Raw genomic sequence first — 25,719 nt, 5'->3', positions numbered from 1 at the left:
CATAATTTAGCGTCTGTCTCTCCAATGGAGTAATGGCTTATCTATACAGAAACAAGCAGCTCCAGCATGTGCCTAGTCCAGAAAGGAAATGTAAGGCACTGTGCAGGGTTTGGGGCTTTTTTTCAGTTCATTCCTGGTGCAATATAGACATCCCACATGTTCAAAAAATAATGGAAGTCTCTTATATGAGAAATTAGGGAGGACACCCAAAAAGAGGAAATTAGGGATCTGATGGAGAAAGAACATTATGAGTGGCCAGGAGAGGGTGAGTGGGGAGCAAGCATCCACCATCTCTTCCAACACAAGAACCAGTAGCATCAAACAGCATTAACAACACCAGCTCAGAACAAATGAAAAGGGAGTGATTCTTCATGGTATGGGTCATAAACCTGTGAGGGTCCTTGCCAAAGGGGGCTGTATGTGCCCCCTTTGGCCGGTTGACACAGCTGCAAGGTGAGTCTGGCCAAGTATTTGGAAAGGAAAGCTATTGTGGCCTACTAATTAGAGAAAGCAGATGAAGGTGGAGAGCACCCCGTGCTGAAACCTATCTGTTCAGCAGATGATTTGATGGGTGGAAATAATCATGCTTGCCCGATTCTAGCTTTTCATTGGGCATCCACGCAGCACCAGGACCTCACAGGTTATGGGCAGGCTGGTATATATCCACCTGGGAGCATACATGGAGGCTTGGACAAATTTGACCTACATATGCTTTTCCTAGCTTCCTGACCTATTTATGTACAGAATAAAAAACTCTTGCAGAAGGCTGGGCAACTGTCCTCATTGTAATGTGTGCATGCCTTACTGACTTTCTTTTAGGTGTCCAATGAAACAGAAGAAAAGTTCCTGGATCTTTTTCCTACAGTGAAATGTGTATCACCAACGCAGGTACTTGACCTGCTGGAACACCCCAGCTGTGGTTGTCTTTCTGAAATGAAAGAGGAATACTTCGATCGAGACATGTTAAAGAGTGAAGCTTTCCAAAGGTCTTACCAGTACCTCAGGAGGTATAAAAGGGAGGAAAACCTTGACAGTTTTGTTTTCATCCCTGAGAGGACTGAAGGGACAGAGAAAGAGTGCCTGAAGATCTTACTGGAGTTCTGTGGGAGGCACAACCCTTCCTGGACTGAGCTTAGCAACTTCACTCATTTCCTAAACTTCCAGCTAAGGAAGTGTGAGAAATCAGTTTTCTGTAGCCCAGCAGTCGGAAAAGATTTCCAGGGGTTTAAAACATTTGTGGTAAAGTTCATGATCACCATGTCCAAGGACTTTGCTGTACCCTCTCTTGATATCTCTGATGAAAGTGTGTCAAGTGTAGGAAATGATGATGAGGAAAACAGCATTATGAGACAGTACCAGCTAAGACGAAAATGGGAACAAGAGTGCCACCCCTATATATTCTTCCATGCAGACAATCACTCCATGGAGTTCTTAGGATTCCACATCAACAATAACTTGGATGCTATTGATGCCCATTCTCAGGCTGTTTTAGAAAGTAATGTTATCAAAGGTAATTTATACCATACCTTGAAAGCCCAGAATGTTCCTTTCAATAAGAAGTTTGAAGACTTGCCTAGAACAATGCAGCTGGAGACCCTCTGCAGAGTTTTTGGTGTGAGCTGCACCCAGGATCCAGATGAATCATACCAGCTGACACTGGACAACACCATGAAGATGCTTGCCATTCACCTGCGGTTCCAGTGTGGGATCCCTGTAATCATCATGGGCGAAACAGGCTGTGGGAAGACAAAGCTTGTGCAGTTCATGTGCAACCTGCAAAGGGCAGGCAGAGACATGCAGAACATGGTGGTGGTACGCGTCCATGGTGGCACTACCTCCAAGACCATCCACAAGAAGGTTAAGAAGGCAATTGAACTGGCACTCATCAATGAAGAGAGGCACAAAGTTGACACTGTACTCTTTTTTGATGAAGCCAACACATCAGAAGCTATCTTTGCGATCAAAGAGGTGCTGTGTGATCACAGTGTAAATGGAGAGGTTATCACTGACTGTTTAAAAGTAGTAGCTGCTTGCAACCCTTACAAAAGGCACACAAAGGAAACCATAGAGAAACTTGAAAAAGCTGGCCTGGGGTACCGAGTCCGGAGTGAAGACACACTGGAGAAACTGGGCTCTATTCCTTTGCGGCAGCTGGTGTATCGGGTCAAGCCCCTTCCACCTAGCTTACTGCCTCTGGTCTGGGATTTTGGGGAGCTGAATGAAAATACACGGAACCTGTACATCAGAGAGATTGTAAAATCCACCATGAAAACCAAGATTGCCTTTGGAAATTTGGACATCTTTACCAGTGTCATTTCAGCCTCTCAAAAGTTCCTTAGGAAGAATAAAGATGACTGCAGAATTGCGAGTCTTCGGGATATAGAGCGCTGCATGAACATCGCACTGTGGTTTTATAATTTGAGAGACCTGCTATTTCCGAAGATTGATGAGAAGAAGTATGAAAAGAAACAGAAGCCAATCTTAAATGATGCAGAAAGGGCCTTGGTCCTTTCAGTAGGAGCTTGCTATTATGTATCTTTGGAGAACCGCAAAGATTACCTGGAGGAGGTCGCAAAATGTTTTTCTGTCCCTGCATCCCAGCTGCAGCAAGAGATTGAGCTTTGCCAAGAGGTATTTCTTGATAACCTCTCTATTCCTGAGGCAACAGCCCGTAATGATGCTCTGAGGGAAAACATCTTCATGACAGTTCTATGCATGGACTTACGAGTTCCACTCTTTCTGGTTGGGAAGCCAGGAAGCTCAAAATCCCTGTCTAAAACCATTGCAGTGGATGCCATGCAGGGCAGGCTGTCCAAAAGCCAGTTGTTCAAAAGATTCAAGGAGATCCAGCTGGTGTCTTTTCAGTGCAGCCCTCATTCAAAGCCAGAAGGGATCATCTCCACTTTCCGACAATGTGCACAGTTCCAGAAGGGGAAGAATCTGCATGAGTTTGCATCCGTGGTCCTCCTGAATGAGATTGGTCTTGCAGAAGACTCAACAGAGATGCCACTGAAGACACTGCATCCTCTTCTTGAAGATGGAAGTGTTGATGATGAAAACCCAGAAGCTTACCAGAAAGTTGGATTTGTGGGCATTTCAAACTGGGCCCTAGACCCTGCCAAAATGAACAGGGGTCTTCTTGTATTTCGGACTGACCCTAGCAAAGAAGAGCTCGTTAAAACTGCAAAGGGAATCTGCTCTGCGTGGCCTCACCTTGAAAGCATTGAGAATTTGTTCCCTTCACTGGCAGAATTCTACTGCAAGGTGCTAAAAACACAAAAAAATGAGTTCTTTGGGCTCCGTGATTTCTACAGCTTGATCAAAATGATACTGTCCTACACCCAGGACAAGAAATGCATCCCTCAAGAGGAGATTATTATAAAGGCCATTCAGAGAAACTTTGGAGGCTCTGATTTTATCAATCCTGTTGAGCTCTTCCGAAACTGCATCAGTGAGGTGTATCTGCCCCCTGACTTGGAAACCAGCCACACACTTCATTTACTGAAGGAAAATATGGGCAAACAGCAGGCAGGACTCATGTCTCGATACCTCCTGCTGCTGACAACCAACCGTGCAGCTTTCCACATCATCCAGATGACACAGCTTATAGATACTGAGAACTGTGAAATCATATTTGGCTCTGGTTTTCCACAGGACCAAGATTATTCCCAGGTATGCCGGTCTGTCAGCAGACTGAAGATCTGTATGGAGATAGGCAGGCCTGTTATTCTTTTAAATATACACAACCTTTATGAGAGCCTTTACGATGCACTCAACCAGTGCTTCGTTACCCTGGGGGGAAATTACTATGTGGACCTGGGTCTTGGCACTCACAGAGTGAAAAGCCGTGTGAAGGATGAGTTCAGACTCATTGTGATAGAGGAAAAGAATGTAGTCTATGCCCAGTTCCCCACACCACTGCTGAACCGTCTGGAGAAGCACTACTTGGATATGAACACCATCCTAAACTGGCAGCAGCAACAGCTGAAGCAGGACCTGCAGACCTGGACCAAGATGTTTGTCTCCATGGACAGCAGCAAGTTCACCAATGTTTTGTCCGCCAAGCCCAGCCCCAAGGAACAGGATGTCTTCATCGGCTTCAGCAATGACACGACTGCGACTGTCGCTTTGGAGAGCACTCAGGGCAGGTCCTGGGATGTCCTTGAGCCCTATGAAGAGTCAGCACTCTCTATTGCCAAAAGGAAACTTGTTCAGTGTGCAACCCCTGACTCCATCCTGCGCCTTAAATACTCCCTTCTGGATGATGCTGAGAAGATCCAAGACTTGTACTTCAAAGAGCAGAAGCACAACAGCCTTGCTAATGTTTTGGAAGAGGCAGTTAACTGGCATCCAAGGAAAGAGACAACTGCTGGGCTCTGCCTACAGGTATGTGTGCTTCACTGTAAAGCAGTGAGAGTAGTCTTTATTTTCCAGATGAGGAAGGTTGCCATACAACCTCCATTAAGACACTGGATAAATTCCATTGCTGAACAGTGACGGGCTTCTGCCTGTCCTCTTTGGTCCCTGCTCTGTCAGTTGTATCATACATGTGTCTGGCTTCTGCATTGTGGTCCTCTGCAGTCAGGGTAGGCTCTGTTTCTCCTTTTGAGCCAGGTGTGGTGAATCTGTTAGCAAACAGAGAGTGGATGCCAGCTCCTAACTCTGAAGGCTTTGGAGGTTCAAGGCTAAGATATCCAGGGCATCATTCATTGCCTGCAGACAAGTGACAAACATCACTGGTGATGCTGTGGGGATCTCAGCAAGCCTCCAGCAAGACTTTAGGTAGTTCTTGAAATTCTGCAGGTTGTGGATCAAGTCAGCTGCCCACTGACATCTATTTTCAGTTGTGCATGCCACAGAAAGCATCCTGATCAGTTCTCCAGTGACTATCACAGGAGCTCATGAACCTGTGCTCCCTAAAAGGGTAGCAGCTGAATCCCCAGACAGAATCTACAGTACTAGAAGCCCACAGCCTTGGGAGAGTCAGCCCAGTAGAGTCACATGTGGATACCATCATGCTAGCCCCCTAATTTTGCATGGATAGGCTCTTCCACCCTCAAGGCTTGCAGCGCTCATGCACATCTTCCAGCAGGATTCCTTTGGAGTCAATGTCTTACAGCATCTGAGTCATTCCTAAGGATGAAGCTGAAGTCTAAGTCTTGTGGCATGAGGAATCAGGGCTTTTCTGGTTATTGACTATATTCACAAACTTCTTCCCTGTAAGCAGGGCACATTTCTGAGTCTTGACTTTAGGAAGCATTGGAAAAGATCCAGAAGGGGATCACTTCAATTTTCCCACCTGTTAGGGATAGTAATACAACAACTACACAGTATTTCCCTGGAATTTATTTCCCTTTCACGGCAGGTTTCTACACATGCAAGACTTCTAAATGAGAGAGATTTAGAAAAGATAAGGAAGGCACTTAAACTTCAAAATAAAATCTACTGCCTCTTCCTAAGCCAGTTTGACACCGAATACTCTTTCCGGAAGGAACTCAGGTGAGGAAATATTTACTTCTCACCTTTCTTTGTTGCCATTATAGATTGGTGTTTTGGGGAATGGGGCTGAGGGGCGTCAGGGAGAGTGAAGAATAGATATGGTTTTATGAATAAAGTAATAACAGACTATTTCATTGTCTGCAGTAATTTTTTTGCACAATCGTCAGAAGGAAAATTCCTCCTCGTCCAGTTTCACTTTGATGAGCCACAGAGCAGCCAAAGGCTTCTAGCTTGTGCCAAGTAAGCATCCTTACTTCTTTCTTCTCTCCTTCTGTATTTCCTTAGTCAGATGCAAAGGTAAGGGAAGATGCAGTAGCCAAATAGCCATGGGATATAGGATTGGTTTACTTGTTCAGTGGAGTCATTGCAGATGTTCTCACATATCTTTATGCGTGTATCTGTGTGTGCACACTCATGCCTATGTTCTGTAGCTTAAATCTCCAAGCCTGTGTTTGTTAAGATGTTAAGATAAAACATCCCTAACATCTCAGCTTTAATTTGTCTAAAAAAAGCATCTTCTTCATTCTGGAAACATGCTTTATACATCCTTCCCACATTAAAACCACCTTCCCCCATCACAGTTGACATACACAGCACAAGCTACTCCAAACAGGGCCTAACACAAAATAACTTTTTTCCTTTTATTCATCAAACCAAAGGACTTAAACTGACATCTGGTGCCATTTGAGACATCCTAGGGAACCAAGACACTTCTCAGGGCTGGCTGATAGGACACAGGGCCTTCAGAAGACTTAAACCCTCCTGGGCACCAGTGAATGCTGAAGTCATTGACAGTAGTATTATATGAAGTTGGTCTCAAGCCCTTGAAGTACATTAATGACATTGTCCCCCAACCAGACACATCCTCTCTCAATATGATCCCTCTTACCCTCTTTCTTACTCTCCTGCATTTGCCGTTCATATCCTTTCTTCACCATCTCAGCTAACGTGCATGTTGTCTCCTGAAATGCTGTATTCTCGGTGGATTTGTGCTTTTCTAGAGAGGTACTTGAACTTTTCTGCTCCTGATTCTAGGAAAGCTATACTAGGTTTTGGCTCATTTCCCTGCAAGTCCTGGATTGGTCTGTGTTGTGGCTTTTGTTGTCTAATTTGTCTGTATCTTTGTGGAAGATATTGCTAATGTTATTCCTGTGACTGCTTGAAAAAATATATGATTGGGCAGAGACCCATACATACAATAAAACAAATCTAGATTAAAATAAAGATTTGATATTCAGCAGTAAGTGAAATTCATCATGAAAGGGCTTGCTGAGGCATGTGACTGAATCATTGTTTAGAGAGGGTGTAGGAGCCATATATGAGCATGGCTCTTGAAGTAGCCAGCACCATCCTTGGCTCTTGGCCTTGCCACTACAGCGCAGTCACACCTCAAGCTGTTGGTCTTTCCTAAAGCTCTGTCAGAGCCCTGGAAAGGCAGGGGGTGACTTCGGGAGACTCTCTGCCCAACTGACAGAGAGAATGGACTTTTTAGCCTCTCTGTTCTCTTTCTAGGTACTGTATCATAGATGAGAGAAGGAAATCAACAGGCACAGGCCCATCACATGTTGTGCTGGCCACTCAAGTTCCACGAGTTCTGGGAGGCTGCAGCTACCTGGCGTTTGACAGTGGTAAGGTTCCATTTGTTATTTGGGTCCAGGGAGAAAGTGGGAGGGAAAGGAGAGGTTGTGCAAGGGCAAGAAGAAGGATGCAGGAAACTACAGACCAGATAGCCTCACACTGATCCCTGAAAGAAAGATGATGCAGCAAATAATCACAGAATCACAGAATGTTTGGGGTTGGAAGGGACCACTGGAGATAATCTAGTCCAAACCTATGCTAAAAGCAGGTTTACCTAGAACAAGTTGCACAGAATCACGTCCAGGTGGGGTTTGAAAATCTCCAGAGAAGGAGACTTTATAACCTCTCTGGCCAGCCTGTTCCAGTGCTCGCTTGTCACCCTCAAGGTAAAGCAGCTCTTCCTCATATTCAGGTGGACCTTCCCATGTTGCAGTTTGTGCCCGTTGCTCCTTGTCCTGTCACTGGGCACCACTGTGAAGAGCCTGGTCCCATCCTCTTGACACCCACCCTTAAGATACTTGTATGCATTGATAGGATCCCTCTCGGTCTTCTCCTCCCCAGGCTAACCAGGCCCAGCTCTCTCAGCCTTTCCCCATAAGGGAGATGCTCCAGTCCCCTCATCAGCTTTGCAGCCCTCCACTGGGCCCTCTCCAGTAGTTCTCTGTCTCCCTTGAACTGGGGAGCCCAGCGCTGGGCACAGCACTCCAGATGGGGCCTCTCCAGGGCAGAGTAGAGGGGAGGATCACCTCCCTCCACCTGCTGGCCATGCTCCTGCTGATGCACCCCAGGGTCCCACTGGCCTTCTTGGCCACCACGGCACACTGCTGGCTCACGGGCAACTTGCTGCCCACCAGAACTCCCAGGTCCTTCTCTTCAGAACTTTTTTCCAGCAGGTCAGCCCCTTGCCTGTACTGGTGCATGGGGTTGTTCCCCCCGGGGTGCAGGACCCTACACTTGCCTTTGTTGAACTCCATGAGGTTCCTCCCCGTCCAGCTCTCCAGCCTGTCCAGGTCTCGCTGAATGGCAGCAGAACCTTCTGGTGCATCAGCCACTCCTCCCAGTTTTGTATCATCAGCAACCTTGCTGGGGGTGCACTGTCCCTTCATCCAGGTCATTGACGTATAGATTGAACAAGACTGGACCCAGCACTGACCCCTGGGGAACACCGCTGGCTACAGGCCTCCAGCGAGACTCTGTGCTGTTGTTCACAACTCTCTGAGCTCTGCCATTCGGCCAGTTCACAATTCACTTCACTGTCCATACACTTTCACCCACACTTCCTGAGCTTACCTAGGAGGATGCTATGGGAGGCAGTGTCAAAAGCCTCGCTGAGGTCAAGATAGAGAACATCCACTGCCCTCCCCTCGTGTACACAGCCAGTCATTCCATCATAGAAGGCTATCAGGTTGGTCAGGCATGACTTCCCCTTGGTGAATCCATGTTGACTACTCCTGGTAACCGTCTTTTTCTCCACATGCTTAGAGATTCTGGAAACCTTTTCCAGACGCATGGAAAGTGGTAAGTCAGCATGGATTTATGAATGACAGATCAAGTCTGAGCAACCTGATATCTTTCTGTGATGAGATGACTGGCTTGGTGGATGAGGAGAGAATGGTAGACAGTGTTTATCTTGACTTTAGAAAGGGTTTTCACATTGTCTTCTGTAACATCCTCACTGACAAACTAATGAAATATGGGCAAGTAGCTCTCAACTGCTGCACATAGGAGGTTTTGCTCAACAGCACGAAGTCCAGCTGGAGGCCAGTCACTAGTGGTGTTCCTCAAGAATAGATACTAGGACCAGTACTGTTTAACATCTTCATTAATGACTCGGATGACAGGACAGAGTATACCTTCAATAAGTTTGCTGATGATACAGAACTGGGAGGAGTGGCTAATACACCAAAGGATCATGCTGCCATCCAAAGGCATCTGGACAAGCTGGACAAATGGGCTGATAGGAACATAATGAAGTTCAATAGAGGGAAGTGCAAAGTCCTACATACACTGAGGAATAACTCCAGGCACCAGTATGGGCTGGGTGCTGACCAGCTTGAAAGTGGCTTCATAGAGAAGAACCTGGTGGTCCTGATGGACTTCAAGTTTAACATGAGCTACCAATGTGTCCTTTTGGCAAAGGCAGCCAACATAGCCTTCATTAGGCAAAGTGCTTCCAACAGTTCAAGGAAGGTGATCCTTCCCCACTACTCAGTACTGGTGAGACCACACCTGTACTACTGCGTCCATTTCTGTGTCTCCCAGTATAAAAGACATGGACATACTGGAGGAAGCCGAGTAAAAGATCATGAAGATGTTTGAGGGACTGGAGCATCTTTCATATGAGGAGAGACTGAGAGAGCTGGGACAGTTCAGCTTGGAGAAGAGAAGGCTTGTGGGATCTTATCACTGTGTATACATGCATGACGGGAGGATGTAAAGAAGATGGAGCTAGATGCTTCTGTGGTGTCCTATGACAAAATAAGAGTCAATGAGCACAAACTGAAATAAAGAAATTCCATTCAAACATAAGAAAAAACTTCTTTATGTGGTCAAACACCTTTTGGGTTATAGGATCATTTTCTTCCGTAGTTAATGGGTGAGAATGTTAAGGCACCTGTGCACATTAGCACTGGGAAGATGGAAAGGGAGAAAGAGAATGATATGAGAAGCATGTCCTCCCTCAGAGCACAAAAGAAACAGGACATGATAAATCTTCCATCTCTCGATATCTTATTATCTAGGCTGCTGGTAGGGCAGGGCAGCCAAAGTTTCTTGATTTTTCTGGATGTATGTGATACACCAAGGAAAGCAGGTCAACTGTTCACAGCAGTTATGTCTGGTACTACTATTTCTGTCATGTTTACTGTCTCCCCAGGTGAATGGATGTCAATCCACTTGGATGATCTGATGCCCTCAGACAACTTTACAGCGAACCCAGGAGATCTTGCCAAAATGACTGTTGCTGAGATTTTCAACAAGGCTTGCCAGGGGCATAGCCTAACAGGTAATGAGCCACTTGCTTTTAAACTGCTACCTGCACGTCTGTGTCCTTTCTTCTGTGTCCCATTTGCTCCTTCTACAGCTTTAAGTTCAGCTAGATCAAGTGGGCTGTGGAGGCACTGCCTCTGAGTCTCAGCAGGACGTACTGTACTTGCTGTTTCTGAAGTCCTCACAGCACTGCATTTTTTATTCCTGGTCTGAAAGCTGTGAGCGTAGGGTAGCAGGGTACCTAAGCTAGTTCTTCAGTTACAATAGCAAATTGGCTGTAGTGCTGTGCATTCAGCATACAGCAGACACACACTTGCTTTGCTGTGATTTCCAGCAAGCCTTTCTGCTCACCTTGCACAAATAAAGCCACTAAATATTCCTGATCTGTTGAGTTCAAAGGCAACTTAATACATCCCTGCCATTGTTTCCAGGATGTATGGACGAGGGGAAGCAGGAGCTTTTGGGGAGGAACTGCACTTCCTGTCCTGCTACACCCGCACTTCCTATGGGGTGCCAGCCAAAGCTGAGATCTGGTTACTGGGCAATTCTTCCCAGAGGGGACAAAGCCCAGGCTGAAATTTATGAGGTTGACAGCTTTGCAACCCTTTGTTAATTGTTAACAGATTCCAAATGCTTCCTTTGGGTAGAGGCACCTCTTTGTCAGGTTTTGACATTTTTTACAAAGGTGTCTTATGAATGATTGTGATTTCAGGTCCTCCAGAGGAATCTGCTGCTCTTGAAGATCCAGCCAAGTCCAGTCTTTCTACAGAAGGAAATGTATGCTTCGTTTCTTTTTTCTCTTTTCAGCTGCCTGACATTACACATGAACTGGTTTAAGAAGCAATAGCTTTCCCAGGCATTTAGGGATTCCGTTATGCTGGTCCCTGGTTTAGATAGTACATTGGCTACAGGAAAAAGTAGTTGCAGGTCTTTGTGGGTCACACAATGAGGGTGAAGTGATCCCCACCTATAACAGACAAATACAAGGACAGAGGAGGCACATTTAAGCCTTCTGTGGACTTTGAAAAAGCATGAAATCACTGTCCCCATTTCTCCATCCCTTGCAGGGCTTTTGTCACTTCTGTGTAGTATTGGGATTGATTTACTAGGGATGGGATGGTGAAGTAGACATATACCTGGGAGTCTATTGTGTCAAGTTAAGTAGGAATTGACAGAGCAAATGCAATGGAGTGTTAGGCAATACAATAACGTCCAAGCTTCTCCATTCACAGTTCCTCAGCATGGACTCTATGATCAAAGAGAGCATCCAGAAAGCTGTGATTCAGTTGGAAGACAAGACAGACAATAGTCGGCGTGCCGTTAAGAGAATCACGATCATTTACAACTTACTTTTCCAGGATCATGGTAGAACCACACGTGAGTACAAACGAAGGCCCAGCATGGGTTGGGTTATTTTTATTTCTGCAAGGCTGCATCTTGCGTATTGAAAACCATGAATGGGGGAATGAAATGAGTGGTTTAATGATCTGTCCTGATGCTTGTCTATGACAATATGTGGGGAGATCCCAAAGAAGAAAGGACTAGGTTTGCCTAGAGCCTCTTCTTCTCTCTATGCACCCCAAGTTGTGTGTTCTCACAGTTTGCACTGGAACATCCAGCTTTTCACATGACCTTTGATGGAAAACTTGGTAGAAACATCTGAGGCAGAAGCCACTTTATACTCCCATGACTATTTCGGAGTCCAAAGTGACCCAAGTGATTCCTACATAGAATTGATACAAATTATTTGTGCAGGTGATGTGGTGTCTTCATAGAAAACTATGGCTTCAGCAAAATGGAAAGGGTCTGGTTTCAACAGAAAACAAGAACCAAAATCCTTGTAGATGCATTTGGAAATTATTCTTTCCTGCACATTGAAAGACTTTGTCACTGTGGTGCACTACTTGCTCTTTGAGCAATATGTTCCTGTCAGGAGCCTAGGATGTTTGTTAACAATTGAAAAAGACACCATGTTGCCACTTCAAAGATGTGGTGGGTCTGGAAAGTCCTTATGGTCACATGGCTAAGGCAGAATTTATTCTGTACTAAATTTTGATTATAAGAAAATTTCCCTTAGGAAAAGATATTTTCTTGTGATTGCAATAATGACACCTTCATTCCTCAGCACAATACAGGATGAATTTTGCTTGTGGTGAAGCAAAACCATCAGTTTTATTTTATATTGATAACAGTGTCATCAGTGTCATACAGATAGGAACAGGATGCCAACCCTTCTGCAGTACTGTGACTATTCTTGTGACATACAATACTAAACATTTCTCCATATCAATATGAATATCAGAGTGTTTATACACCATAGAACCTAAATCACACAATTATTTTTAAAGAGAGAAGTGGATTTTCTTTCCTCCATCAAAAATTGCACGTGTTCAATAAACGTTGCCCCCAAAATCAACTCACTGAAAATAAAGAGGAAAGGGAAGAGGCTAGAGTAGAATATAAAGCACTGGATTTTATTGTGGAAGAAAACCAAGAACTTTCATAGTGGTCGCTTTCTATGACTGGCTTTATGTTGACTGAAAACTTTGCATGGAAACGTCTTTCATTCAAATGTTTTAATAAACATTGTTTTATAATTAGTTTCTAGTTGTTTTATGAATGTGCTGAAAAAGAGAATTTGCCACCTCCTAGAAGAACGTGAGAAAATAAGCTTTGAGCCAGGGGAGTGGGTCTTCCGCAGAGCTGTCTCCAGTGAGTTCATCCTTGAAGAAACTTCATTCAGGTACTTTTACCTGTGCAGCTCTTTCCAAATTTCTAACACGTCTGTTTCTGAGAGCATTAAAAAAGCTGTGGTGTGTGAAGCACAATATTTAATGGGGCTCAGATATGACAATTAGGAGGGATTTTGCTCTCTAGTATACAGAAGTAGATGTGAGTTTCTGATGAATAGAGGATTGGTCAGGTACAAGGAAAGCACTTAACAGGCCACGTTATCACTTCCAGGCATGCTCTGTGGATGCATTTAGAAGACATTGTGGCAAATCTGTTTGCTCAGATTCTCGCAGTGGTGGATGCAAACAACAACCTGGATCATCTCTTTCCGCTGTCTCCATTCTCAGAACTGTGGCTTCAGATGTTCGCAGAGGACTCATTCTTGAGTTTTAAATACACCAGCAAGTAAGAGACTTGGTGGGGAAATACAGTATGTACATTAGTGGAATTAAAACCTGCTTTCATAATCCAGCCCTCTACAGAAAGAAATGGTAAAACAAGTCTAAAGTTAAGATAAGCTCACACAGCTCATAACTTATCTATGATAAGTCTTTTGGGTCATGATTTTGGAGTCAGAACTTTCCAGTTCTCTTAAACCTTCAGCAACTCAGGAACATTAGCAAGGAACTCCACTTCCTTGGAATAGCGATTAACACAGAGTAAACTCAGAAACAGTAGGTCCAGATTTTAGCAACTTGAATTTGAGTTCCCTAAGGCAAGAGCAGATGAATCCCTTCCCCAGCATAAAATGTATCTAGTGTCCAACTATCACATTTCAATTGATCAGTCATCTTATTCTGAACAGTAGCTGTGGCAGACACAAGACAGGTGTCTGACTCGTTTGCCTTTTCCCTGCTGCAATGTTTTTTAGCCTTCAACTCCCAGTGACAGCAGTTTTTTCTGGTCGTGCCTTGTTTTCACTGTTGCTGTTTTTTACAAAATATTTTTCTGTACTTTTTAACCTTTTAAGCAGAACATATACTAGTGGCAGTCAGAAATTTCTCTGTGATGCTTCAGTTCAGTATACACAGAACATATTACATGTTTGCTTCATTCTATACTGTTTAAGGAAACAAGATGCTAAGATTTCGGTGTTGTCAATGACTGAAGACCCCAACACATCCATGTTTTGCCAGTTCCCATTCAGCTGGGTTCTGAAGGCCTACCTGGAGGAACTATGGGAGAAAGTCTATAATACGAGAGGTAACATCAGACTTTTCAAACAGGTGTTGTTCTTTAACCCAGGGAAGGTGATCTCCAAAATTTCCCGTAATAGCCAAAGGTTGTGATAGGAGCAACCGTAGCAGTTCTGTTCCCCACACAACCATAATGGCCTAAAATATCTGTTCTGCACTCCTAGTTTCCCGTCAACTTCTATTTTCTGGTTACCTGACATCTCTGTCCTTTCCTCTAGGTCATCCTAAAATACCTATGAAGGAACCAGCTGAATTTTTCCAATCACTGATCAAGGATGTGTTGATGCCAGATGGCAGTAATCCAGAGATGATGCAGTGTTATACCAATGACTTTCTAAGGATGACTTTTCCTGGGCAAGATCATTCTGTCTATGAGGTAAACGCGGTCTGGTGGGGTATAAGCTTTAAAAGTCACTGGCTTGAGTCACAGGACTACAGATATCTACGGTTCCAAGAACCTGGGGGAAAAAATAGCTTCTCCTGTTCTGCACACTTCCCAACAACTGTTGGTGCTCAGTCTTAATTCCACCTTGAGAAAAATATTTTTAATGGAGAAGCTTCACTGGACTGTTTCAACAATGCTGAACACCATGCTCAGTCCCCTGCTGTTTGTTTGGAGCAGAAATAACACCTTTTATTTTATCTGCAGATTCTGTCAAAAGCTCTCCTAGTGAATGCAAAACAGCTCTGCTCCTCTGTGGGGCAGAGGAAGATAAGCTTCTCCCCCATTTGGCTTCATATGGAGTATTTCTACCTACGAGAGGAGTATCAACTCTTTGTTGACTTGGTAAAAATTGATGAGACTGTAACAAGTGACCTGCAAAAAAAGTATGAGAAGGACCCGCCAGAAATGGTGAGCAAAAGGGAACAGCTGGTGTTTTGCAGAGCAAAGTGGCACAGCCTGTTTCTGCCTATGGTTACTAGCAAACACTCAGTGAAAGTGTGTAAGAGAAAAATAAGACTTCAGGAGATCTTTCCTTGGAAGTATTTTCCAGCTTCCAGTAAGTCTTAGGGAGTTTCTGAGTTAGTGGTCATATCCAGCTCATTCCCTACCAAAGGACCTGTCCTTCATCCTCCTCTAACCATTTCTTAATTCCATTTATACTTTTTTGTTTTCAAAATGTCTATAATTTAATCAGCATTATGTAGAAAAACATCTCAGACAACCAAAGGCATTTCAACTGACAGCAGAGACCTACAATAGGGCAACTGGATTCCACCTAAATATCTGTCTTTCCAAAGAACAATTGCTTCAATAACCTTAAACATCTCTCTGTGAAATGGAAGAACTGTTCTTTGGAGGTATCTGTTTCTCCCTCCTGAAAGTCAAGGGAACTGAAGGCAACAAGCTTAGAGCTGAAAGTTTCCCTGTGGAGAGAAAGCCGTGCTCTGCTCCCAGTATTCAAACAGTGATCAAGACACACTATGGTACAATTACAGTTTCTGTACTCTTCTCACATCCTTACCTAATAAATTCCTGCTATGGTATTTGTTGCTGTGTACACCAAGGTAGAGTTTCAGAGAATTCTCCATCACAGCCTCCAAAGCTTTTTTTTTTTTTTTTTTTTTCACCAAGGTGCAATGGGACCAGGTCAGCTATAAAAGCTGGATTTTTTTCTCTCTCTCTCTAAATGTAGTTTCAGTTTATCACTCTTGACACCTTGAACATTCTCCTGAAGAAGGTGCAGCCCACAGGTAATCTTCGGTCATTTGAAGCCTGTACAGAATGGCTTAGAAGGGTCAAGTCCATTATGCCCTGGATGGAACAGATCAGTATTGACAATTACCAGCTTAATCTTCACGAGAAGAAAAGGGAGCTCCTGAGGAGTGTGTTGTAAGTCCAACCCTCAACAGACATATCTTCGTCTTTCAAGTAAGAGGTTCTCTTTCAGACAAGCAAAACTTTTTTTCTTCAAATTGTCTCAGTGTATTTGCTAAAGATTCTGTCAACTCTCACCGGAAGGTTTGAAAACTAAAATGCTTGAAGCTTAAAAATACAATCTGTGGAGAAAGATTTCACATAATCTACCCTTTTTCCCTGGAGTTCCTAATCCAGTGTTTCAATTAATTGAAAGGTTTCATGCAAATATATAGGGCCTTATCTCACCTCTTCCATGAGCTGGTGGTTTGCACTGTGAGCTTAATCTATCCTTTCCTTGGGAAGCCATAATAGTTAGTTTGAGAACCTTAAGATCCCTGAAACTCTTGGCTCATTTCTAATCCTTTGCTCATTCTGTTGTCTGATTATCACAAAAGCATTGACAAAATCACTCCAAAAAAGCTGTGTTAAGAACTACACATTTTAATCATGGCCACGCACCCAGCATTCTTAAACAGTAAGACCTGTTTTCCTGAACATCTGACTTCGTGCTTTCTCATGCCCAGGATATTTGCTGTAGTAGTGTAGGTATCTCCATAGACAAAACCCAGTAATGATTCAAGAAGTTTGGTTCTGGAGACACTCCAACAAGTGAGGTAGACAGGACCATGCCATTTTTTTCTCTCTTTGCTTGGTTTAGTCTACCAAAGCAAGCCCAGGAGTTCTTGTGTCCTGAAATCATTTCACAGTACCCAAGACCTGTCATAGAAATATTGGTTGGAAGGGACCTCAGAAGTCTGTAGGCCAGCCTCCTGCTGAAAATTACACCATTAACCAACAGTAGAGGAGGTCACCTGTGGCTTTCTCTGGCAAGTCTTGAATCTTTGTTTGGCATTTGTGTGTGTGTGTGTGTGTGTTTTCCAGACACGAGTGGACCTGCACCAACATTGTCTACATGTTCTTTGACCACATGCTGCACAATGAGACAGAAATAGATGAGAAGCTTCTGAGACTTCTTGGGAACCATTTCATCTTCATATGGAATGTACGTGCTCAGTGTAGTGCTTGCCTGGACAATTTATAGCCTTGGAGACAAGCAGAGTTTGAAAGGAGCCTTATCTTCCAGGGATTCCTCTGATTCCAGCTTGAGAGAGGGCATATAAATAGGAAGAGGATGCAAAGAGGGCGGAAGCACCACTCAGTGCAAAAAACACTGAGATTTCAGAATCATCATGAAAGCCCCTCCAAAATCAGAATTTTATGTAAAGGAAGGTTTCCTTGAAAGCTTAAAACATATTTCAGGCCAATTATCCCTGACATTACATGAGGAAAGACACTTTGTAGGCCTGTTTGATTTTGGTGGTTTATTATGTAATGTTGTGGTGCTGACATTACATGTTGGTCTTTTTTCATATGCCAGGAAGATATTTTCATTGAGCTTTTACCATCCTTTCTTTCCTACAGCGCCTGACTAAAACACAAAATTTTGAGCCAGCAGAAACTTTGAATTTGGTGACAGAAGTGCTCAAGAAATGCAATGAAAAAGCTGACATTGTGTACCTTGTGTAAGTCCAAGCCAAAACAAACAAACAAACAGCCCAAACAACAACAACAAAAAAGCTCTTTCTGGGGACAAAAAATGATTTTTTGTAAGGGGTGGGGTAAGATTGTCACTAGCCAATGGAGATTAATCTCCTCAGGCCAAGGGTTCCCCCTGGAGACTACTAATGCCAAGGCATGTAATGCCCAACCTCAGGCGACCATGGAGCAAAGCCTTTTCCATGCGGTGTTGTGTCTGGCTGGTGTCAGAGACAACCCTGGAATTGAACACGGTGTAACTGAAGGTACTCACTAGTTAGACTATGAATAAGGCCCAGCCCCCTCACCCAGCCAAGCCTTAGTATGTCAGGCCACATCTCTTAGGTGGGATGGTCCTTGGTGGAGACAACCCCTTAATGAACTATCAGATGTTGCCCCTATTCTGTGCTCACCAGTAAGGCTAGTTAAAAGTTGCAATTCAGTTTTGATGCCCATGGCAAACATTGGGCATGAGAATCCCATGCCCACTCTCAGGTCTGGCACCAGTGTAAAATCAGCCCTGAGCTGTATCTTCCTTTGGTGACATCTTTCAGGAAGGGTGTGAAGGACTGCAAGAGCTGTCTACTGGAGATCACTGACCCGGCAGAGCTGCCCTGTGGACACATTTTCTGCTCGCAGTGCATTCGTGAGTGGAGCAGCAAGCACTGTAAGATCTGCAAGGCTAAATTCCCAGAAGATTACACACCCACTGCTACAGTGGCCACAAGGTATCCTGCAACCTGTAAAACAACTAGTTTTGTTGTGTCAGTCTCTACACTTTGTATAAAATATGGAAATAGTTACCAGAAAAGAGGCTACACAAACATCATTAACACATGAGCTCCATGGAAAAGTCATTATTCACCACCTGTAGCAAGCCCTTGGTGCTGAAAGGATTCACATGAAGAGATCTGGATTCAGTTCCAGCCCTTTTGCTTCCATCTCAACAGGTGGTCTATCCAGGCATACATACTACATGAGACTTCATTTGCCTTTGTTCTGTAGCTATCTTGAGTGGAAGTAGGAGAAAGGGAGAGTACAAGGAAGGAGAAAGTTTGTCCTCAGTATTCAAGGAAAAATGCTGTTAGTGGGTTTTCTGGGGGCTAATTCCCCTCTCTATTTAAAAAAATTATTTCTTCTCCACAGTCTAGGTGTACCTGATCTTCTGGTCACATACAGAGAATCAGAAAAGACAAGTTGTTTCTTTGTTTTGTTAGTGTTTCATGGTAGATCTTGATTTTTTTCTTCCCTACAGGGAAGCTGTTGCATCTCACAACAAATTCCGGAGGAAATGTAACTCCTTCTTTGTGGAGTTTGTCACCACTTCTATCTTGGGAGACAGAGGCATACCATCCCCAGAAGTCATTACTCAACTGATCCAGTTTGTGGCCTGCAAGCCATCCAGCCCTGAGCACCAGGCAGTAAAAAGGGGTAAGAGCCTGATTTCACTAGCACCCTGATCTGATCTTGTACTGAAGAAAAATAATTAATGTCATCCTTCATTTTTAGTGTGCAAGTCAAAAAGTGAGCTGTCACCCTTTGAAGAGTGCATTGACACCAGTCCAACAATCAAGTCCTCCCTCTTGAAACTGCTTCTGCGACATGGGTTAGCATGAGCTAGGTCCTGGCCTGACCACTAAGCCACACAGGCTACACAGATGCTCACATGCTGTCTTTTTTTGTCATAGGTTCAACAACATAAAGGTTCACCTGGAAAAATACCTTTCTGAGATGGAGAAAAAGATAACTTTCAACAAAATTAACTGGAACCATTTCTACTTCATGGTGGTGCATTGTCTGGAGGTAAGTGCAAGTATCTTTGAGTTGTTCTTGGAATCCATACTCAAATTAACCCTTACTCCCTGTCCTGCCCTTTGCAGATCATAGTCTTCCTCTATCTTTCCCCCCACTGGCTCCTCAGGCTGTCTGGAACAGGCTGCTGACCCGCCTTGGTTCTGTGCCTAAGTGTAGTGTGGAAGAATCCAGGCCTGAGTTAATAAGGTCCAGTGTACAGTCTGAATTTTGGAGCTGTGGCTCTTGAAGTCCAGGGATGCCCTGGCCTGATTTGTAAGCCACAAGAGCCTCCCTGCAGCATAAGTGACACTCTGAGCAGAACTGTCCCTGGTCTCTTCTCCAATTTGAACTGAAGCACTACTGATATGCACAAGCACACCTGTTCAACATATGATTCTCCACCAAGTGAAGCAAGAGAGGAGGCAGTCCTCTCCTGCCAGGGAAGCAGAGTTGGGGTTACCCTCAAAGGTGATGAAAAATACCCCACCTGTAAAGCAGAGCATTGCTACGGACTTGAGATTCACATGGTACAACATCACAGCAGAAATAAGTCTGCACCTGGTGAAAAGGCTTGGGAAAGAAGAAGGGATTATTCAGAACCTATGGCAGCTTTGGACTCTTAAGTTTCCCTCTCTCTTTCTGTTGAACAGGATTGTATGTATCCTTCCTCCCAAGATGATGCCAGCCAGCTTGCTGAAAGGTACCTCTCTACTGCAGATCTTTCCGCTTTCTGCTCATGCAGGCTCTCAAAAATTGACACCCTCCAGTTCATAGCCCGCCTCCGGTTCTCCATCAGCCATGTGGCCACTGTGCTTGGCAGACAGGTGCTCTGCGGTGAGTCCTTCTGCTAGCCACAGATTTTTGTTTTCTTATAAGCAGGTTTAGAACAAGCCAAACATTCACTAGTATAGGAGGTTCCTTCTGGGGGAAGAAAAAAAAAAGAAAAAAAAAAAAAAAGTAAGTTTTGTCTAAATTTAAGGGGTTTAATAGATGATTTTTCAAGAGGTGATTCAGGATCAGAAGGCCTAATTTATTTCTTTTAGATCTAGATAATTTTTTTACCCTCTTAGTCTGACACTATAAAACTATTTTTTGGCAATATTGAAACTGAATAGGGTTAATCTAGCTACATTTTTATATAAATAGATCGCATCCAAAGATGTGTATGTTACACCCAAAACATATATGTTACCTAGAACTTGTTGATTCCCTCTGAAACCATTTTCTTTTTACTGGATTATTTTCTCAGTATTGAAACATCCAGGTTTTGGTCAGCGTTAAAATAAATTTATCTGAACATTGTCATTTCCCCTGAATAAGTAGTTCACCAGACTTAAGGGGTGGTGTGCAGCAGTGTATCAAGATAATCGTTTAAGTGGCTACAGGTAGGTGCATGTGCTAAGACTCCCTTCTCCCATTAGTCTGTTGAGAATGACATGCAGAATCTATGGAGTTCACACTGAACACGTGAGTCTCTTGGTTTAGAAGTGACTGTATTGCACTTTAAACTCTGTTGAGTCACTTCCTTAGATCTTTGTCAGCTTTGAAGAGTGTTCAAGTCTGAGTGAAGAGACTGGCACAATCTTACCTCAACCCATATAATCAACGGAGGTAAGAGGAGACCCTTTATAAGGCCAAGATGTAAAATAGGCCAGAGGATTCCCACTTTTCTCAGCTACCTGGAATAGATCCATGAGATTGCTTTCTATCTTCTGGACAGCCTTGAGAGCTTTCCTCTCTGACCTAAGATAGATGCTAGAGAAGATTACCTGACCAAGAACCTATAAGCACAAAAAAACAGTGGGCCATTCAGTCCTCATATTCACTGCCCAGTATTCTACTTCCCTGCATGCTGTAGGTATTGAGAAGCCCAAGATACTATGGTTGCAGGCCATATTTCTACTCTTGGGGAAAAAGTGTTGTTGCAACCTAAGCAGGTAATGTGTTTGCAAAAAGGTTCTATGATGTACAACTGTATGGGAGTGAACTTAATAGGAAACCTCACTTGTACCTTCAGATCCAAACAGATCTCCTGGTGGGAACAAGCAAGAGGACCAAGACCTGGTGAATGCAATGAAGAAGCTGGTGGTAAATGCACAGACACCATGGCCTCAAATATTCCTTATTAAAAATCTCCATAACAACTACGGTTTCATGCCAATGCAGGAGATTCTTCAGGCAGAAAAATGGATTTTACCTAGAGGGGTTGAAATTTCACAGGTGAGTGTCTTCTGAAAGCCCATCTGCAGGTCACTGAAGTTGTGCAATCCAGGCATGCAGATGCACCCAGGCTTTTTTTGCAGCCAGCTCTGAGGGTGTACAGCTGGCTAACTTGAGCCCTGCCTGATGAAATGTATCTTGTGTTGTAGCCTGTGTACCTTATCAGAGACAATGAGATAGGAAACACTCAAGTAATTTTTCATTAAGTAATGAAAAATCAGTTTCATTCAGTTCAAGTAATGAAAAATATCTTCTTAGAGTCTTTCTTCCAATCTGAGGAGAGATAAAACCTCCTCTAGAGGACAATTCATTCCTCCTTCAAACCTGCTTAGCATGTGACTATTCGTGTATTTGAAAGACTGCAGAAATGGAACAATTGCACAGTAAAATTCAGGCAGAACAGATTTCAGACTCCGTATCTCTGCAGCACCCCGAGCTTGCCCCCATGATACAAATACAAATTTTAGAAAATGCAAAACCAGTTTGTAATATTCATAACATAAAAATAACATGATCATTTGTGAGGGGTCCATCTGAATGCTTCAGTGGGCTTGAGATAACCTTCTACATGCTGGTGGTATCTTCATTATAATAATGTAACTTACATCTGTGTTTCACAGCATATGAGTACCTGGTCAAATATAACACTGATGTTATCAGTGCTGGACAGAGCAAAAAGTCAAATAAATAACAAAGATCCCCAGGAAGTCCAGAGACTGGTGGTGAGTATCCATTGTGTCTCCCACAGATTTCTATGGGGTGTTTGTAGAAAGCTATAGGAATTTCTTCCTGAGTTGGAGACAAGGATCATCACATTTATATAAAAAAAACCCACTTTTTAACCCTACCAGTGGGTACCTCATGAAGAGATGCCTTATGGGACTCCTTAGATACCATCTGGGTTGGTTTTTTTTCAATTTGTTTTCTAGCCTGTCATAAAACAAATGGAAAACATCCTCCAAACACCAATGCTCCCAGAAGAGACTCTGGAAAAAAAGATGAAGAAAATCATGGATGCTCTGTGCAGACACAAAAACAATGTCTTGATGGAGGTGGTCTTTCACACTGCATTTACTCTGGCCTTATCCCAAAGTCCCCTCACTCAACTTTTCAGGAATATCTGCTTTAAGCCTCATGTGGTAAAGGTAAGTCAAGATGTGGGAATACAGATACTTCCCTTCATGATAACATCATTGGGCTGGGCCCGCTTTTACACAACCAGCTCTGTCAGCTTACAGCCAGATTTGGTTTAGGTCACGTATGGAGCCTTGTAGTTCTGCTCCCTTCCCGACAGTCTACCAGGAGCAAACTGAGACTGTTCATCACTATCTGTACTGAAAGCAAGGGATGCAAATTGCTGGTGATGCCCATCTCTCTCTGGTTGAATCTAAGGGAGCCTAGAGGCCAGACAAATATCAGCTGTTGATTGAGCTTATATGACTCAAATTGTAGCCCAAATATCTTCATTCTAGACCACAAACATGCCAGCTGTCAGGTAAGATAAACTTTTTACTAGACTATACCCCACTTTGCATCTAATGATGGACAAATTATTCCTGTTATTTGAGGAGTGCAGAAAGCAACTGAGATATGCATTGCACATCTCTTGGCTGTGAAGACAATGGCAGTGTCCAGGTTTCAGAATCACAGAACGGTCAGAGTTGGAAGGGACCACTGGAGATAATCTAGTCCAATCCCCCTGTCAAATAAGCAAGTTCTCCTAGGGCAGGTTGCACAGAATCACGTCCAGGTGAGGTTTGAAAACCTCCAGAGAAGGAGACTTTATAACCTCTCTGGCCAGCCTGTTCCAGTGCTCGCTTGTCACCCTCAAGGTAAAGCAGCTCTTCCTCATATTCAGGTGGACCTTCCCATGTTGCAGTTTGTGCCCGTTGCTCCTTGTCCTGTCACTGGGCACCACTGTGAAGAGCCTGGTCCCATCCTCTTGACACCCACCCTTAAGATACTTGTATGCATTGATAGGATCCCTCTCGGTCTTCTCCTCCCCAGGCTAACCAGGCCCAGCTCTCTCAGCCTTTCCCCATAAGGGAGATGCTCCAGTTCCCTCATCAGCTTTGCAGCCCTCCGCTGGGCCCTCTCCAGTAGTTCCCTGTCTCTCTTGAACTGGGGAACCCAACACTGGGCACAGCACTCCAGATGGGGCCTCTCCAGGGCAGAGCAGAGGGGAGGATCACCTCCCTCCACCTGCTGGCTATGCTCCTGCTGATGCACCCCAGGGTCCCATTGGCCACCTTGGCCACCACGGCACACTGCTGGCTCATGGGCAACTTGCTGCCCACCAGAACTCCCAGGTCCTTCTCTTCAGAACTTTTTTTCCAGCAGGTCAGCCCCTTGCCTGTACTGGTGCATGGGGTTGTTCCCCCCGGGGTGCAGGACCCTACACTTGCCTTTGTTGAACTCCATGAGGTTCCTCCCCGTCCAGCTCTCCAGCCTGTCCAGGTCTCGCTGAATGGCAGCGGAACCTTCTGGTGCATCAGCCACTCCTCCCAGTTTTGTATCATCAGCAACCTTGCTGGGGGTGCACTGTCCCTTCATCCAGGTCACTGATGAGTAAGTTGAACAGGGCTGGACCCAGCACTGACCCCTGGGGAGCACCGCACTCCATGCTGTTGACCACAACTCTCTGTGCTCTGCCACTCAGCCAGTTCTCAATCCACCTCACTGTTCCCTCTAGTCCACACTTCATGAACTTACCTATAAGGATGTTGTGGGAGACAGTATCAGGTTATCTTCTTTCACCCTGAATCCTCAGTTTGTTAGGCAGATACCAAAGAAGTGATGAAGATGTTAACTTGCGTGTTGCTGTTCTTGTAAACCCAGCTATCCCCAATGTATCTCCAGTTGATATAATGCTATGTCCCTTGGTCTATGTCTCTGTCAAGCTTTTTCATGTACTCATTTGTACCTAATGTTTTTATCTCCAGAAATTATTTCTCCAGTAGATGACAAGTGAACTAGGAAAATTGTTATATAATTTCTCAACTTTTTCTTTACACCTGTGTTTCCTTTCTAAGGGGTCCTACCTTCCCACCATGCCTGAAGACCTGCTTTTTGATCAGAAGAACTGGAAAATTGGTCAATATGATACACCTTGGGGTAAGTGCTGAGGAAATTTTGCTTCTGTCCAGCTATATGGATGGCAGACACAGGCAACATGCTATAAATGTGCCATGAGATAGACTGGCCAGGGATTGAAGGGAAAGAAGGAACAGGTGGATGGAGGGAAGGGTGCCTTTCTTCAAAGCTACCTCTGTGCTGCTGTTGAGTGCTTTACCAATCTCCTTTTGGTTGCAGCAACTCCAGGCCCATTTATAGCAAATTCTTGTGAGAACTATGTTGTGAGACCAGATCCCAGTAGATGGGAAGAAGGTCTTACTTGCGAGGAGCCTGGTCTGTTGCCCTCCCAGTGAATTTCTGGCTGTGCTTATATCACAAATGATTTGGTAATTGGAAGAAAATTGACTGATTACTCTAATTCCTTTTCATACACAGTTTGTCAGTGCGGATCGTATTGGATCATCACCAACGTAAGTGTCTTTTGGTTTTTTGTAATGCTGAGGATCTTCTGTCTGCTGTTAAGTTTTTTGCCCTACATCTTACCCTGCTGTCATTTCTTTACCTACAGTGTGGGAATCCTGTGGAAGTCAAACAATGCCTATGTGGTGCCAAAATTGGAGGAATTAATCACATACCTGAGAGAGGTTTTGTGAGGAAGGAAATGTAAGTTGGTGCTCTCCAGCCTAGAGCCCAAAAGAGATCAACAGAGCTGCAGCCACTTGACCCTCTTTTTATACTCTGGGCACAGGGGAAACACTGTAGGTGGGCAGAGCAAGGTCTTTGTGACCCAGGGTCCAGTTGCAGGAAGAAATCTTGGAAATACCTGCTGGGGGGAACAGAAAGGAAAGAAAGCATGAGTGGCATGAAACAGCTTTTCTTCGCAGCAGTTCTTTTCTTCCAAAAGTCTCATCTCGTGCCACATTCATGTTTGTTCTGAACCAATGCTGGCAAAGCCTCCATCAATGTTAACTTCTATGAGAAGAGCCCAGTCACTGAGAATGTAAACTGAATTACATTTCCTTAACACAGCACGGAAGATAAAACAGGAAAAGGATACATCCTTGGAAGCCCTTCAATACGGAGAATTGAACTGGAGAGGGACCTGTCACCTGCCTCTGTCTGTCTTGCAAGAGCTCTGCTGCATTGTTCCATGCTGCTGGGGATCTATACAGATAAACAGGTGAGACAGCCCTTGCTTTATTTCCTTCCCTTACCTCCTGTCTGCCTGTCCTCTGCACT

General features: G+C 44.2%; 1 protein-coding gene across 3 annotated transcripts in view; it reads left to right on the top strand.

Moving 5' to 3' along the window:
* LOC121083296 (E3 ubiquitin-protein ligase rnf213-alpha-like) overlaps positions 1 to 25,719 on the top strand; it is a 64,388-nt gene that overhangs the window by 27,338 nt on the left and 11,331 nt on the right. For all 3 annotated transcript variants that reach the window (XM_040583536.1, XM_040583535.1, XM_040583534.1), the window contains 27 exons: positions 820 to 4,386; positions 5,366 to 5,499; positions 5,644 to 5,739; positions 7,012 to 7,127; positions 9,953 to 10,081; positions 10,778 to 10,842; positions 11,298 to 11,442; positions 12,667 to 12,808; positions 13,030 to 13,203; positions 13,868 to 14,001; positions 14,213 to 14,370; positions 14,644 to 14,847; positions 15,632 to 15,828; positions 16,738 to 16,858; positions 17,278 to 17,378; positions 17,946 to 18,119; positions 18,647 to 18,822; positions 18,901 to 18,997; positions 19,080 to 19,194; positions 19,836 to 20,019; positions 21,203 to 21,405; positions 22,026 to 22,127; positions 22,335 to 22,550; positions 24,438 to 24,519; positions 24,916 to 24,950; positions 25,049 to 25,143; positions 25,510 to 25,660. In XM_040583536.1, coding sequence (XP_040439470.1) covers positions 820 to 4,386; positions 5,366 to 5,499; positions 5,644 to 5,739; positions 7,012 to 7,127; positions 9,953 to 10,081; positions 10,778 to 10,842; positions 11,298 to 11,442; positions 12,667 to 12,808; positions 13,030 to 13,203; positions 13,868 to 14,001; positions 14,213 to 14,370; positions 14,644 to 14,847; positions 15,632 to 15,828; positions 16,738 to 16,858; positions 17,278 to 17,378; positions 17,946 to 18,119; positions 18,647 to 18,822; positions 18,901 to 18,997; positions 19,080 to 19,194; positions 19,836 to 20,019; positions 21,203 to 21,405; positions 22,026 to 22,127; positions 22,335 to 22,550; positions 24,438 to 24,519; positions 24,916 to 24,950; positions 25,049 to 25,143; positions 25,510 to 25,660 — 7,113 coding nt within the window. The remainder of the gene's footprint in view (positions 1 to 819; positions 4,387 to 5,365; positions 5,500 to 5,643; positions 5,740 to 7,011; positions 7,128 to 9,952; positions 10,082 to 10,777; positions 10,843 to 11,297; positions 11,443 to 12,666; positions 12,809 to 13,029; positions 13,204 to 13,867; positions 14,002 to 14,212; positions 14,371 to 14,643; positions 14,848 to 15,631; positions 15,829 to 16,737; positions 16,859 to 17,277; positions 17,379 to 17,945; positions 18,120 to 18,646; positions 18,823 to 18,900; positions 18,998 to 19,079; positions 19,195 to 19,835; positions 20,020 to 21,202; positions 21,406 to 22,025; positions 22,128 to 22,334; positions 22,551 to 24,437; positions 24,520 to 24,915; positions 24,951 to 25,048; positions 25,144 to 25,509; positions 25,661 to 25,719) is intronic.

Source organism: Falco naumanni, chromosome 2 (assembly GCF_017639655.2).
Source record: "Falco naumanni isolate bFalNau1 chromosome 2, bFalNau1.pat, whole genome shotgun sequence".
Lineage (NCBI taxonomy): Eukaryota > Metazoa > Chordata > Aves > Falconiformes > Falconidae > Falco > Falco naumanni.
Note: the sequence above shows the minus strand (reverse complement) of the source record. Positions and strands in the feature narration are given on the sequence as shown.